Source organism: Eptesicus fuscus, chromosome 22 (genome assembly GCF_027574615.1).
Source record: "Eptesicus fuscus isolate TK198812 chromosome 22, DD_ASM_mEF_20220401, whole genome shotgun sequence".
Taxonomy (NCBI): domain Eukaryota; kingdom Metazoa; phylum Chordata; class Mammalia; order Chiroptera; family Vespertilionidae; genus Eptesicus; species Eptesicus fuscus.
Genome location: NC_072494.1, coordinates 18971147 through 18985310, shown reverse-complemented (window position 1 = coordinate 18985310; position 14164 = coordinate 18971147). Strand labels below are relative to the sequence as shown.

General features: G+C 39.2%; 1 protein-coding gene across 2 annotated transcripts; it reads left to right on the top strand.

The window, feature by feature from the left end:
- Positions 1–574: 574 nt before the first annotated feature.
- TNFSF18 (TNF superfamily member 18) lies at positions 575–12645 on the top strand. Of its 2 annotated transcripts, none has more exons than XM_054711714.1 (3): positions 575–705; positions 9591–9646; positions 12299–12645. In XM_054711714.1, the coding sequence occupies exons 1-3, from the start codon at positions 575–577 to the stop codon at positions 12643–12645; spliced, it is 534 nt and encodes a 177-aa protein (XP_054567689.1). The 2 variants fall into 2 exon arrangements, with proteins under 2 accessions (XP_054567689.1, XP_028007825.2); XM_028152024.2 differs by having other exon boundaries at positions 575–730; positions 9616–9646.
- The last annotated feature ends 1519 nt before the right edge of the window (positions 12646–14164 follow it).

Below are 14164 nucleotides of genomic sequence, written 5' to 3'. Positions count from 1 at the left end.
TTGTGGTTATATGTGTTACATATCAAATTCCAGTATCACCCTTAGTGCTTGCTAGAGACGACCTCAGAAGGACATATTTATATAGTAGAAATTAATGAAACTCTATTTTACCAAACCATGCATCCTAGGCTTCCTAGCTTCTCACCCCCTTGCCTCAGAATATTATAATATCTGAGGTATGAAAGGGCCTTCTTATCTTGGACTTTATTTCTTCTTACAAAAAATAAATTTATTTGGAAATAATTTTTAATTCTGCACAGCACTGTATTTCCTCTTGCTTTGGGAAAGAATTTTTTCCTTTCAAACTTCCCTCGTGCGTTTTTTTTTTTTTTTCATCCTCTTTATTTGTGTTGGCTTTTATGAAGACTTCCGTTCTGCTGAGTGAACGCATTTGGCTTGGTACCAAATAAGAGTCAGCACTTAGCCTAGAAGTATCGTTTTTCCAACAAGACAGAATAAGGGAAACCCCGCCTCTTACACCCACTACTAATTACCATAGGACAAAATCAAGTCGTTGCATCACTGGCTCATCATTCATGAATTTCTGCTTCCACGGCTCTCATTTCTGCAGAGAATGAGTTTGAGACACATGGAGAATATGCCTTTACATCATGAAAGCCCTCCAGGAGCACAGAGGCCACGCTGGAAGCCATGGGTCTTCTCAGCACTGGTTATTGTGCTACTAGTCTGTTCCTTCAGCACAGTAGCCTTCACTCTTTTCCCACTCAAGGTAAGGAGATAACAGTACCTGAGATTGCTATTGGTTATAATCCTTTTGTCTTTTGTAAGTCTGGTATTGTCATTGCCACTCAGTATTGTTAGAGCTAATTGAAAGGGTCAAGGAAGTGAAGATAATCTAATTTGTCATGGCATATGGCTTTAGAGGCTTATCTAAGTGTCATGAAATGAAAGGTATTAGAAAATGCTAAATGTTGGTGGCAGAACTGAGTTACATGGAGAAAAATGCTTAATTAAATCATCCATTTGACAGATGTCTGTGGAGTACTTTTTCCCTTTTTGGAACTTTGCTAAATAAATCCTCTTGGTGGAATGAAAAGGTATCAAATATGATACTTGCTCTCAAGGAATGAGATGCAAACTGTAGTCTAATGGAGGGAAGGGACATAAAAAGATGGTGGAAAATGGAATAAGGTAAGTGACAGGTTGTTAGTGTATCTTTAAAGAGGGAAATGGCATTGAACTAGGAGTAAGAAGGTCTGGATTCTGATTCTAGGTCTCCCAATAACTAGCTGTATGAATTCTCATTCTCAGTTTCTTCATCTGAAAAATGGTGGTAGGAGAATGGATTTACTTATTATAAAGTCCCATTCTAGCTATAAGATACAGTGATTTATAATTCATCTAAGGGTGGTATAGAATATAAATGCTTTAGAAGTTCAAGGGGGGCAATGGCTTTGGGCTAGGGTGATCAAGGAAGGCTTCATGGAGGAAGGGTGAAACACATTCCTAATTGGGAAGCCCCTGATGCTTATCAGGAATTTCCCATTGAGCTCCAGCCCAAGTTGTGGGTCTAGTGAAGAGAATGGAGATTCTTTAGGGTTTTATAAGAAGTTTTTTCTGACTGTTGACTGCATAACACTGAGCAAAAAAGAAATTAAAAAATGCTTTATGTCATTTAGGATTTAGCCCATTTTAAGATTATGAGCCTTGGGGAGAATAAGGTGATACTTACCCATTTAAGAAAGGACTGTGATGTGAAATCAGGAACTGCTGAAACATTTTTCTTAGGGAATTAGCCAGCAAAGATTTCAAAGATATAGTTCTCCATCTTAAGATATTTGAAAGCAATGGAGAAAAAATGTAGGAGCAAGCAGTACACTGTAGTTGATGTTGGGGTAAGTGTAGCTTTCCCCCAATTTTTACACAATAGCCCATTAGTCAGTATTGCAGGGATAGACAAGTATACAGAGGCATTTATAACCACATCTCCACTCTCTCAGGGAAGGTATCAAGCAATAGTCTGAATTTTCTAGAGCAGTGAAGCTTTGAGCAGAAAGAAGAGAATTGTCAGTTCTGAGTGTTTAGATTTTTGAAGAAGGGGAAAGATGAGGATATAGCAATAGCTTAAATTTAGAAGTGCCTTTTCCTCCCCAAAACCACCAAAAATCAAGTATCATTAGCTAGATGACCTTGAAGAACATAGGACATGTTATGTGTCACCCGTCCCTGCACATGAATGGGGATCCAATGCATAGCAGAGGGGGAAAATACCTTTTTTAAAGGCACACAGAGGCTCTTGAAAAAAGGAACAGAGGAATTTTAGGGGCATGGAGGACATGATACCTCTTACCAGAATGGAACTTGACCAGTCTCATATGCTTGAGCTCTGATTCTGGATTCTCTCTCCCAGACAACACATAGCTTCTCAATGAAAAGTTCTGCCCCTAAAGAAATAGCCCAGAGTTTGTTCCAAATTTGGAGATGTTTCATATTGTTCTGAAAGGATGCCACGATGGTGTATTTCCTATGGGAACAGCCACGGGCCTGGTTGACAATGCCAGGTTGTGTGCTCCACTTTCCACTAACTGCGCTGCCCTTTCCTATTGACCACAAACAAGTATACTTGGAAAAGAGGCCTGAGTAGCTGGCGGAAGGTGAGTCATTATGACGGGGCTGCTTCCACCTTCTCACAAGACCCATGAACCTTGGATTTAGATTATTTTAATTCGCACTCTTGTTTTTATATACAACATGCTACTTCCCAGCTTCTCCAGACACTAATTCACCAAGCTTTAGACAGGAAGATTGGCTCCTTCTAGACAAACAGAAATTTCTTTGGGAGAACATTATTTTCATTTCCCTCCTTCTTCTTTCAGAAGACAGTCAACTGAAAAGGATTGGCTATGAGCCCAATCAATTTCTTTCTTTTTTTAAAAAATCTCTTTATTTATTTTTTAATTTTTCTTAAGGTGTTACATATGTATCCTTATCTCCCCCTTTCCGCCTCCACCCCTCCCCCCACTCATGCCCTCACCCCCCTGTTGTCTGTGTCCACTGGTTAGGCTTATATACATGCATATAAGTCCTTTGGTTGATCTCTCCCCCTTATCCCCACCCTCCCCTACCTTCCCTCTGAGGTACAATGGTCTGATTGATGTTTCTCTGATATATGCACCCCTATGTTCATAGCAGCACAATTCACCATAGCTAAGATTTGGAAATAGCCTAAGTGCCCATCAGCAGATGAGTGGATTAAAAAACTGTGGTACATCTACACAATGGAATACTATGCTGTGGTAAAAAAGGAGTTCTTACCATTTGCAACAGCATGGATGGAAATGGAGAGCATTATGCTAAGTGAAATAAGCCAGGCAGAGAAAGATAAATATCACATGATCTCACTCATTTATGGAATATAATGAACAATATAAACTGATGAACAAAAACAGATCCAGAGACAGAGCCCAATCAATTTCAACAACACCTCAGTGAAAATAGCCTCACAGAAATTGTCCCTAAAACACCAAATGTTCAGGAGGGTCCCCTGCTACAATGAAATGAAGGATACTTCCAAAAGGGGAAGTTGTGCTTCTACTTAAAAGCAGAGTAGATTCTGTTTTCAAAGGATGATCTGATGAAGGTTGGGTTGGAGAAAGAATTATTAAGCTTTGGCCATTTGAACCCAACTATGTAAATCTTGGCTTAAATCAAATGGGGTTACAAGAGCAACTGATCCTCTTCAGCAAAAATGAACTAAATTCAACCAAGTTGAAAGCCCCATATGCTTCTTTAGAAGTGGATATTTGGTTCTTCCAGATATTACTAGAATTATAAATAGAAACTGCCCCACAGAGACCTGTGAGTCAGACAGGCTTTGTTTGGATCTCAGACTGGTTGGCCTCTTATCAGCTGCATGACCTCGGGCTAGTTACTTAATCTCTTTCATACAGCAAATGAGCATGCTGCCAATTCTCATTTTACAGAGTCCTGGTAAGGATTAATGAGACAGAACAGTGCCTGACACGTAAATAGCCTTTCAGCACGTTGTAGTGGTTAATATTTGCACCATTACTATTAATGACAGTACAGTGAATATAAATTTCAAAAGACTTTAACAATATTGGTATTCCTTGCTTATCTATATTACTTCCTCCATCAAAAATTGTACCTCACTGCCAAATACTAGTAGATGATTTTTGTGACTGGACAGATTTTCATTGGTGGTAGTAATTAGAGAATGTCACAATGGTGGTTTCTGGATCTTATATACTAGACACATTACAGCAGCCCAAGTGACAGTCTTTAGGATGTCTGTCTCTGGCCATTAGTCTATGACAATGATGGGCAACCTTTTGAGCTTGGTGTGTCAAACTTTGCCAAAAAACTGAGCATAACTCAGGTAGTGTGTCACTTTGAGGAAAAAACATTATTTTGCAAATGTTTCATCCTCAGGAGCAGCAAACGTTTCATCCTCGGCATGCGGCCGCCTCAGCGGCTGCGTGTCATCAGAAATGGCTACACGTGTCAGTGCTGACACGCGTGTCATAGGTTTGCCATCACTGGTCTATGACCTTAAGCTTCTCGACACTCTTTAGAAATGAAAGTACAGAGCACAGATACTATCTTCGGCTCTTACATCAGCATCCATTTATATTTAGATTGTTATGCAATTGCTCCATGAATGCAGTCATCTTTCTAGAAAGATTATAAACTTCTTAAGAAGCAAGTGCCATAAATTACTTTTGTTTCTCCTGCTTATAATGCTGTATAATGTTGGGAATATAGTTGTTTAAAGTTTTATTCAATTCTTTATTATAATCAGCATCATTATCAATAAAGCTAATATTGAATGAGCAGGATTAGACACAGAATATCTGATTAAAGCCCTTCACAAGAATAACCTCATTTAAATCATGACCAATTTCAATGAGCTAGATGCTATTATATTTCTCATTTTATAAATGAGGAAATAAAGTTAAGGGACTCCCTATCACATGCCTATCATGAGTTTAACTAAATGGAATTTCAACATCTCTTCTAAGAAATCCCAAGATGCAGATGAGATAATTGCAAAAGCGGAAACAATAATAGGAATCCAGTGATTTATTATAAACAGTGACTTTCAAAAGTTTAGATAGCACCCCTCCACTGAAATAAAAATGTTTTTTACTTTGATTTTAATCCCAAAATATATGCTATTATACATTATATACAAGTACTAACACTATGTATATTAAAAAGATACACAAAATAGAAATTATAAGGGTGAACCAAATAATATACTTAATGTAGTTTATTCACAGAGCAAAACCATCTTGTTTTTATCAAAGTACTAGAGGCCCGGGTATCTCTCAGCCAGCCTGCACCCTCTCTAATCTGGGACCCCTCGAGGGATGTCTGACTGCCCGTTTAGGCCCGATCCCGGGACTGCTGGCTCCCAACTTCTCGCCTGCCTGCCTGCCTTCCTGATTGCCCCTAAATCGCTTCTGTCTGCCAGCCTGATCACCCCCTAACCCAGTGATGGCGAACCTATGACACACGTGTCAGCATTGACACGCGTAGCCATTTCTGATGACATGTGGCCACTGAGGCAGCCGCGTGCCGAGGATGAAACATTTGCTGCTCCTGAGGATGAAACATTTGCGAAATAATGTTTTTTCCTCAAAGTGACACACTACCCGAGTTATGCTCAGTTTTTTGGCGAATTTTGACACACCAAGCTCAAAAGGTTGCCCATCACTGCCCTAACCACTCCCATGCCAGCCTGATTGATGTCTAACTGCTCCCCTGCCAGCCTGTTTGCCCCCAACTTCCCTCCTCTGCTGGCCTGGTCACCCCTAACTGCCATCCCCTGCAGGGTTGATTGCCTCCAACTAGCCTCCCTTGCAGGCCTGGTGCCTCCCAACTGCCCTCCCCTGCTGGCCATCTTGTCGTGGCCATCTTGTGTCCACATGGGGGCAGGATCTTTGACGTGTTGGATTGATGGTCAATCTGCATATTACTCTTTTATTAGATAGGAGGATATTGTGTGTTGGATTGATGGTCAATCTGCATATTACTCTTTTATTAGATAGGAGGATATTGTGTGTTGGATTGATGGTCAATCTGCATATTACTCTTTTATTAGATAGGAGGATAGAGACCTGGTGCACGGGTGGGGGCCAGCTGGTTTGCCCTGAAGGGAGTCCTGGATCAGGGTGGGGTTCCCTTGGGGCATCGGCCTGGGCAAGGGGCCTGTGGTGGTTTGCAGGCCAGCCACGCAGAGGCCCTGGTATCTGGAATTTATTTACCTTCTACAATTGAAACTTTGTAGCCTGGAGCGGAGCCAAGCCTCCTGCACGATCCGTGGCTGCCACCATTTCTGTTTGGATTTGTTTACCTTCTATAATTGAAACTTTGTATCCTTGAGTGGAGGCCTGGGCCCACCAGAGTGTGTGGAAAGCTTGGCTTCTTCTGTTGCTGGGGAAACCCAAGCCTCCCTTCTGGTAGCAATCTTGGCTGGGGTTAATTTGCACACTCACCCTGATTGGCTGGTGGACATGGCTTGTGTAGTGGAGTGATGGTTAATTTGCATATTACTCTTTTATTAGAGAGGATTATATTTTATAGAATATGTTAATATATAATAAATACTTCTAAAATAACTGAACTAATATTTTAGTAATTTGTTCAATGTGTTACTTTTATTTTCTTATATTAGTTTAACATTTTATGATATAATAATTTGAAGGTTCAATTCTAAGTTAATGTACTTTGATTCATGGTTTTGCCTGCCATAACTAAAAAATTGACCTCACAAAGAAATGTAGATCAAAATGGAAAAGTGCATTCTTTAATGTGTTTATCATGCTAAATTTCTTTTTAATCCTCACCTGAGGATATGTTTTTATTGATTTTTAGAGAGAGAGGAAGGGGAAGAGAGAAAAAGAGAGGGAGAGACAGAAACATTGATGTGGAAGAGAAACATAGATTCATTGCCTCCCATCTGTACTCCAATTGGGGGGGTCAAACCTGCAACCTAGGTGTCCTGACTGGGAATTAACCTGTAACCTTTTGGTCTACGGGATGATGCTCCAATCAACTGAGCCACCTGGCCAGAGCTAACACTGGCTTTTTAATCCCCATTCAGTGTTGCAAAGATCTTATGTTCTTAAAAATTTAAATAAAGTTGGCTCTTATTCGATTCATGCTTTTCCTTCCTTCCTTCTGCAACTTAAATTCCATGGTTTACAATTATAAACCTAACCTTGCATTACCCACTCACTTTTTTCTCTCTTTCTTAATTATATTCTAGAAAATTGGCGTGGCAGTCACTGGGGTCCTTGATGAAAATAGGCTCTGTGATGTGATGAGGACAGAAGCTTAATTTGAATTAATTGAAAAGTGTATGAGAAAAAAAAATAAATTGGAGGGATTTTGGTGTAAGGGAGAACAGAAAATTATATTCTGACAAATTTCTCATCCTAGAAAATTGTCAACATTGATTAAATCCAGCTTCTGTGTATCTTTCACAGTTGAATACAGCTGAGGAAAAACACTTTGTTGAAAGGTCTTAATTTAAATTTATGACCACTAAATTCAAGTAGGACTTGAGTGTTGCAAAAAGCTACAATCTCTACAGTCCATTATTTCTCCTCTATTGGACTAGCTCATTCCTTTGATTTCCTTTTAAACATCCAATGTCTCTTACCCATTCTCTCATCTGATATCCTTGCGTACAGGTTCTGTGAGAAAATAGACAAGACAGGAAAGAGTTCCCAAACTTCCCATCATATAGACCACTCACCTGCAATTTTGTCCATGTATAATGTGTTTTCCTCTTGTCACTATGTATGAATTGTTCATGAACCTATTTAAAGCCACCTGTGAACTTCATTCTGTCTCCTATTACCTACTCAAGGACATTGCTCCAATAATGATCTAGCTCTTTCACATTACCCCTCTCCACTTTCCTGAAACATTCCCATCAAATGGCAACAGAGAACAATGGTGTCATTTTTCTCATATGCAAACAAGTAAAACAGCCAACCAACCAACCTCTTTGACCTCTCATCAAGGATACATTCAATTTTTCTGTTCTCCCTTACAGAAAAATCTCTTCAATTTATTTTTTCCTCATTTACTTTTCAATTCAATCAAATGAAGCTTCTGTCCTCATCACATCACAGAGCCTACTTTCATCAAGGACCCCAGTGACTGCCATGCCCATCTGTCAATTCTCTGTCCTCTTCTTTCTTGACCCACCAACAGCATTTGACATTGCTGATCACTCCTCTTTCCTAAAACACTTTCTTCTCTTGGTTTCCAAATATCACACTATCTCTGTTTCCTTTCTGAATCACTGGCCTTTCCTTCTTAACCTCCTTTGCTGATTCCTCCTCATTCCCTGACCTCTAAACATTGCAGTGTCCCAGGACTCCTCCCCATCTATACTCACTGACTTGATGATTTTATAGTCTCCTGATTTAAAGCATCACATGGTAGCTGAAGACTCCAAACTTATATCATCAGAACTCCAAAAAGTCCATCTTCATAGATCCAACTGCCTACCTGACTATCCTGCCTAGATATTTAATAAGCCTCACACACTTGACATGTCCCAAAGCAAACTCATGGTTCTTTCTGTTCCCATAATTTACTCTCCTTAAGTCTTGCTCATTTCAATGATTCTTTCCAATGACTCAAGCCTCAAATCTTGGAGTCTTCTTGGACTCCTCTCATTTTCTCATCCCATATCCATATCAGGACCTCTGTTGGCTCTTTTTCTGATCACTTATCACCATGTCCACTGCTAGAACCTTGGTTGGAGGCACTGTGCTTTCTTGGCCAGATAACTACAAGGATCTCTTAGCTTGTCTCACTGCTTTTGCCCTTGCCTCCCTTAATTTATTCCTAGCAGACAAAGAAATCTTATAAAAGAAAAATGTGCAATATCTTTAAGTTCAAAATGTCTTTTAAGTACTTTGCCATATGGAAATCAATACACTTTACATAGTACAATTTTTTTGTTATGCTTCATCTCACTACAAGTATTTAAAGCATGTAAACTGTGGTATGTTGCAACAGTTTGAAACTGAGGTCTTCTCAGGGTATTGCAGTTATTATATATGACACATGATTGTCAAATATTAAATAAGTGTATAATATATGACACATAATTGTCAAATATTAAATAAGTGGCTTTATTGACCTGAGTTATAAATATTTCTATAGCTTAATTTCTAATTATTTAAAATAAAAATAAACATAAATAGAAATTCTATTACTTTATTCTCACATGCCAAGGGATCACCTTGTGTAAGCCCTGGGGTGTGGAAAGTACTGCTTATAGAAAATTTCTATAGCCTGAGAGGAAGAAAGTTCAAGATCAAAGAGTTGTCCTGGGGGTAGAGATTAGGTGGAGGATGGAATGAGACCTTAATATTTGCCTAGAAGGTTCAAAAGGGTAGCTAGGTAATAAAAGATAAAGGACGAGTCCAGCCATCTGTAAAGGCAAGCTGGAGAGAGATGAGATGGGATGGAAGGAGGAATTTTTTTTTTAACTTGGTTAGCAAAAGAAGTTTGCTTCAGGTATATGAAGCTCTAAATAAACCAATTAAGAAAGTTGTGACATTGTCATTATCCTGACCAATTTTTCTTTTTCTTCCCCTACAGGCAGTCAGTGAGCCCTGTGTAGCTAAGTTTGGTAAGTAACCTGTTTTGCATGCTTCCTTTTTACTTTTTTTAGTATTTGATGCAAGAAGGCACATTCCAATGCAGTTGAGGAAGCCTTTATCCTATTTTATTCATTCTTCAGTTACTATTTATAACTGCTCATCATGTGCCAATCAGTTGTCTAGGAACTGAGGATTCCGAGGTCACACAGACAGACCAACATGAAGCTAATATCAAGATCATATCTCTGGGTAGGAACGCATATCACTCTTACAGGCCTGGGAATCTGAGATCCAGGAACCTACTTTAATTCAAGGTTTTAATAAACACACTATTCAGACTTCTACAATTTTTCTCTCTGACAAGCTTAAAGTCCTTCTCACATTTCACATACTGCCGGTATTCAGCAGAGAGTGTGTGTGGGGTGCTATTTTTATTTCTAAATGTATAGAAGAATGAGTGTTGGGGGAAGTAGTGGCCACTTCCTCTGCTCCTTTCTCTTTTCCTCTTAGATCCTGAGTCACTTTCCCTTATAGTTAAGGTGACCAGATTTTAACATTGGTAAAGCGGGACACCATTGACCCGGGGGTGGGGGGGGGGGGCAGCGTTTCTTGATTAAAAATTTGGTCTATATGGAGCAACAAAAATTTTCTAGACTTTTTGCCACCACTATAAAATATAAATAATACGAGTACTGTCTGCTAAATTCAAGAAAATTTATGTATTTATGAAATAAATAAATAAATTACTTACCTAAATTATCTGAATAGCTGATTTGTAATGACATCACTTGTTTAACTAGCTTACTAGCACGCAGTACGATGTGTATCGTCTGAGAGACAGTTACAAAATGTTTTCGTCGTTGCCAATCCCAAAAAATGCCATTGTTCATTAAGTCCAAACAATGGTGGTCGAATTCTAACAACTGATCAACAATGCGAACTTTGATAAGCAGTTCTTGATAATCAGTTCTCAACCATTATTTGTTATTATTAACGTTTAACATTATAAAATTAACAAAAATAATATAAAACTCATATCCTGGCTAAACAGCCACATGGCCGCCGAAACCGTATATTCCCTTCCTGTTCTCCCGCCGTTCCCTAGCTTGTCGTGCATTCTTTCCAAAAATCGGGACTTTTTAAAAACACCGCGGGACGCAGGACAAATTGTTAAAAATTGGGACTGTCCCACCAAAAGCGGACGTCTGGTCACCTTACTTATAGTGACCTGGTATTTGCTTATAAAACACACTAAAGTATACAGCTAAATTGAACCTTAGAGTATGTCTTAGAATACATACAAAAATAAAAATAAATGCATTTTGGATTGCTTATATGTTTCAGGCCAAACCTGTACTTTAAGCTGAGAGAAAATATTTCTAGAGATAACTGCAACTCCTGCTTTCTATATAGCACAAACTGCCAGGCGCCCCAGGCTCCTGGGAATTAGGAAATCCCTTTTCACTGGTCTCTGTCTCTGTGATTATTTTTGCTTTTCTAGTGAATGGAGTAGAATTCATGATATGTTTGAAATTCCCTTTTGATGTGGTAAAAGTTAAGGACTTCAAGTGGCTCTAAGGTGGTCTGTGAGTGGCTACTGCCACAGAACTCAATAAGAGAACCAGTGACACGTCTTCCTGGTGACTTGCTTGCCCCTTGACTAGGCGTGCTACATGTCAAGCAAGAGCAAATTTACTGGACTCTGGGATTGCCCATACAGGGAGACTTTGCTTCTTGCTCTAATGATCTTTCCTTTATGATCCTTCAGAATCTAAGCTCAGAGGTGTATATCATTCATATACATATAAATAAGAATTTAAGTCAATGTGTTATTTCTTCCAGGGTATTTTCTTATCAAAGTTCTTTCTACGTATGAGATAAAGGCTTTTCCCCCATAGCAAAAATTATGGAGAATTAGTGAACAGGCCAGATAAATATTTGGGTGGTAAAAGCATTTCCTGGGCCTCTGAAATCACACTTCTGTATACAAACAATTAACAATAGTAAAATATGTAAATTCCATATATACCTATGAAAATAAATGACTAAGTCTTGACCCTTTCCCCACCCCCTGTGATAACATTAAGCTAGGGATACATATATTTAAACAGTCAAATTATTTCCATTTTTAAACTGACAACTTCACCCAGTAGCTATTTTTGGAGGATTTGGCTAGTGATATCTCAAGGGGTTCTTGAATGATATATACCCATAAACTAATGAGAAGACCATGATTATAGATTCATGAGGAAGGTCTCATTGATAAAGTGACACACAGTAAACAGTACTTACATAAAAAACCATGAACACACTTCCTGGACTGCCATCCCTGGTTATCAGTCCTGGTACATAATTCTTCTCTCCCTCTCTCCTTCTTTCTTTCTTTCACATGTACTCATCAACGAGAGATATAATGCCACCTAAAACTTAACCCCCTTTCTCGGTTCCAAATCCATTTCCTTAGAATTTCCCAAGTACGTGAAGCATTTAGGATTTGCAATTTCTCTAAAACAAGGAACAGCTAGATACTTAATATACTCAAATTGTGGCTGGAGATGATCAGTATAGACCAGGTAAAGAAACAAACTATAAGGGGGAAAGAACTATATAACCAGGAAGATGATGGAATAATTAAATAATGATGATTTCCATTTTCCCCCTCCCTTGTACATTTCTTACAGGACCATTGCCTTCAAGATGGCAAATGGCATCTCCTGAGCCTCCTTGCGTGAGTCAGATAGCTGACTGGAAGCTGAAGATACTTCGGGATGGCTTGTATTCCATTTATGGTGAAGTGGCTCCCAATAAAACCTACAAGGAACCAGCTCCTTTTGAAGTGCGGCTGCGTAAAAACAAAGGCATCATACAAGTTCTAACAAACGACGCTACAATCCAGAATGTAGGAGGGACTTATGAGTTGCATGCTGGAGATATAATAGACTTGATCTTCAATGCTGAACATCAGGTTCTAAAGAATAATACGTACTGGGGGGTCATACTGCTAGCCAATCCCCAATTCATCTCCTAGCGTTTTGATTTGACTTCCCCATCCTCTTAATCACTTGCAGAGATCTGGTGGGTGGGTTGGAGGAGGCAGATTTTCAATGCCTAAAGTTTGGGTACACAAATCAACACAACAGAACTCCTCTGCAGATGAATTTTCATCTCTCATTGTCATCGGAAAGAGACTCAGAGGAAGGACCAAAGACATTTGGTTACCCCTGGCATTGGGTTGGCAAAGACACTACTAGTCCACAGTAAAATGAATATGGGTGGTTAAAGGGCAGAAGCTTCTCAAAGAGTCTTTGTCTAATCTTTGAATTCCTGGGTGGAAAAATGAAGTCTTATTCTCATAGGAGTCTTACTTGGTATACTAAAAGGATCCAGCACTGTAGCCTGGCCTTGTTCTCATATTCTTGGGCTGTTTCACTTTATTCTTCCCATACTCCCAACTTCTGAGACCCTCCTAATAAAAAGCAGTCAGACTGGCAAGGTGGCCACAGATATGCCAATAACACCGCTCTTTAAATGCAATAATATTAGAGGATAGAGAACACTCTAGAAAGATACTGGGATAGGGACACAGGTGGCATGGAAAGGAATGCACTTTATTTGGGAATTTCCCTTGTTTTCATTCATCATACTCAAGATACAGGCTACTTTACAAAGCCAGTAGGTTGAAGAGGTCTTTCTGAACCTTCACATAGGGTTTCATGAGAAGTTGTTTGTATGTGTGTCTAAACACTGTCAATGGTAAAGATAGAGTAAGCATTAGTACTCACAATATCTCACCCAGAAATTGGTACTACCAATGCTGGATAATGTCCTGGAATTATTTCATGTATTTAGTTGGCTATCCATGGTTTACAAAGTGCTTTCACATATCACATGGCAACTCTATAAAGTTAACAGGGCAGGTATTTGGGGCAAATGAGAATATGAAGGCAGATGGAGCATAAGTAACTTGCCTCAACCCACAGAACTAGTGATTAATGGGGCCAATGGGCTTCCCACTGCATCACTGCCTTAGCTTTAGAGTTGGTATTTCTGCCATCACGTTACAGATGATAAAGTTTAGCAGGTTCAATTTTCAGGAAGTATACTCCCATTCAGCCCAAAGTGGGTGGAGGAAAGCTATAACAGGTCTTTGCTTTCTTGACAAACTTCTTTTCCTTTCCCTGCTTGGAGCAAGGGGCACAGGGGGTGTTGCTCAGGGTTTACTCCAACCAAATCCCTTTCCTCACTTTGAAGAGCCTGTCTTAGTCAAATGTGTACAAACTCAACTCAATGGCAGCCTGCTCAAGTTTGGAACTCTGTTCAATTAATATGCTACTTGTGGATTCTTTTTGAAAGCTATATAATATGATTATATGTTAACCAAATTTAAAATATTTATGGATATTTATATAAAGCTGCATTCTGTTAATGAATAGTGTCACATATAAAGCTAACTTAAGTATATTTGTATTGTGTATAACAAAATTTGCTCTGGGAACAGGTTGAACCTGAGGCCAAGTTGTTTCTTAGTGTTTTTCTAAACACCGTGC

Excerpts from the sequence above, each read along its gene's own strand:
- TNFSF18 (XM_054711714.1), top strand. The coding sequence starts at position 575 with ATGAGTTTGAGACACATGGAGAATATGCCTTTACATCATGAAAGCCCT. Across the intron at positions 706-9,590 it reads GTCTGTTCCTTCAGCACAGT|AATTTTTCTTTTTCTTCCCC; the intron begins AGCCTTCACTCT and ends ATTATCCTGACC. Across the intron at positions 9,647-12,298 it reads GCCCTGTGTAGCTAAGTTTG|GACCATTGCCTTCAAGATGG; the intron begins GTAAGTAACCTG and ends CATTTCTTACAG.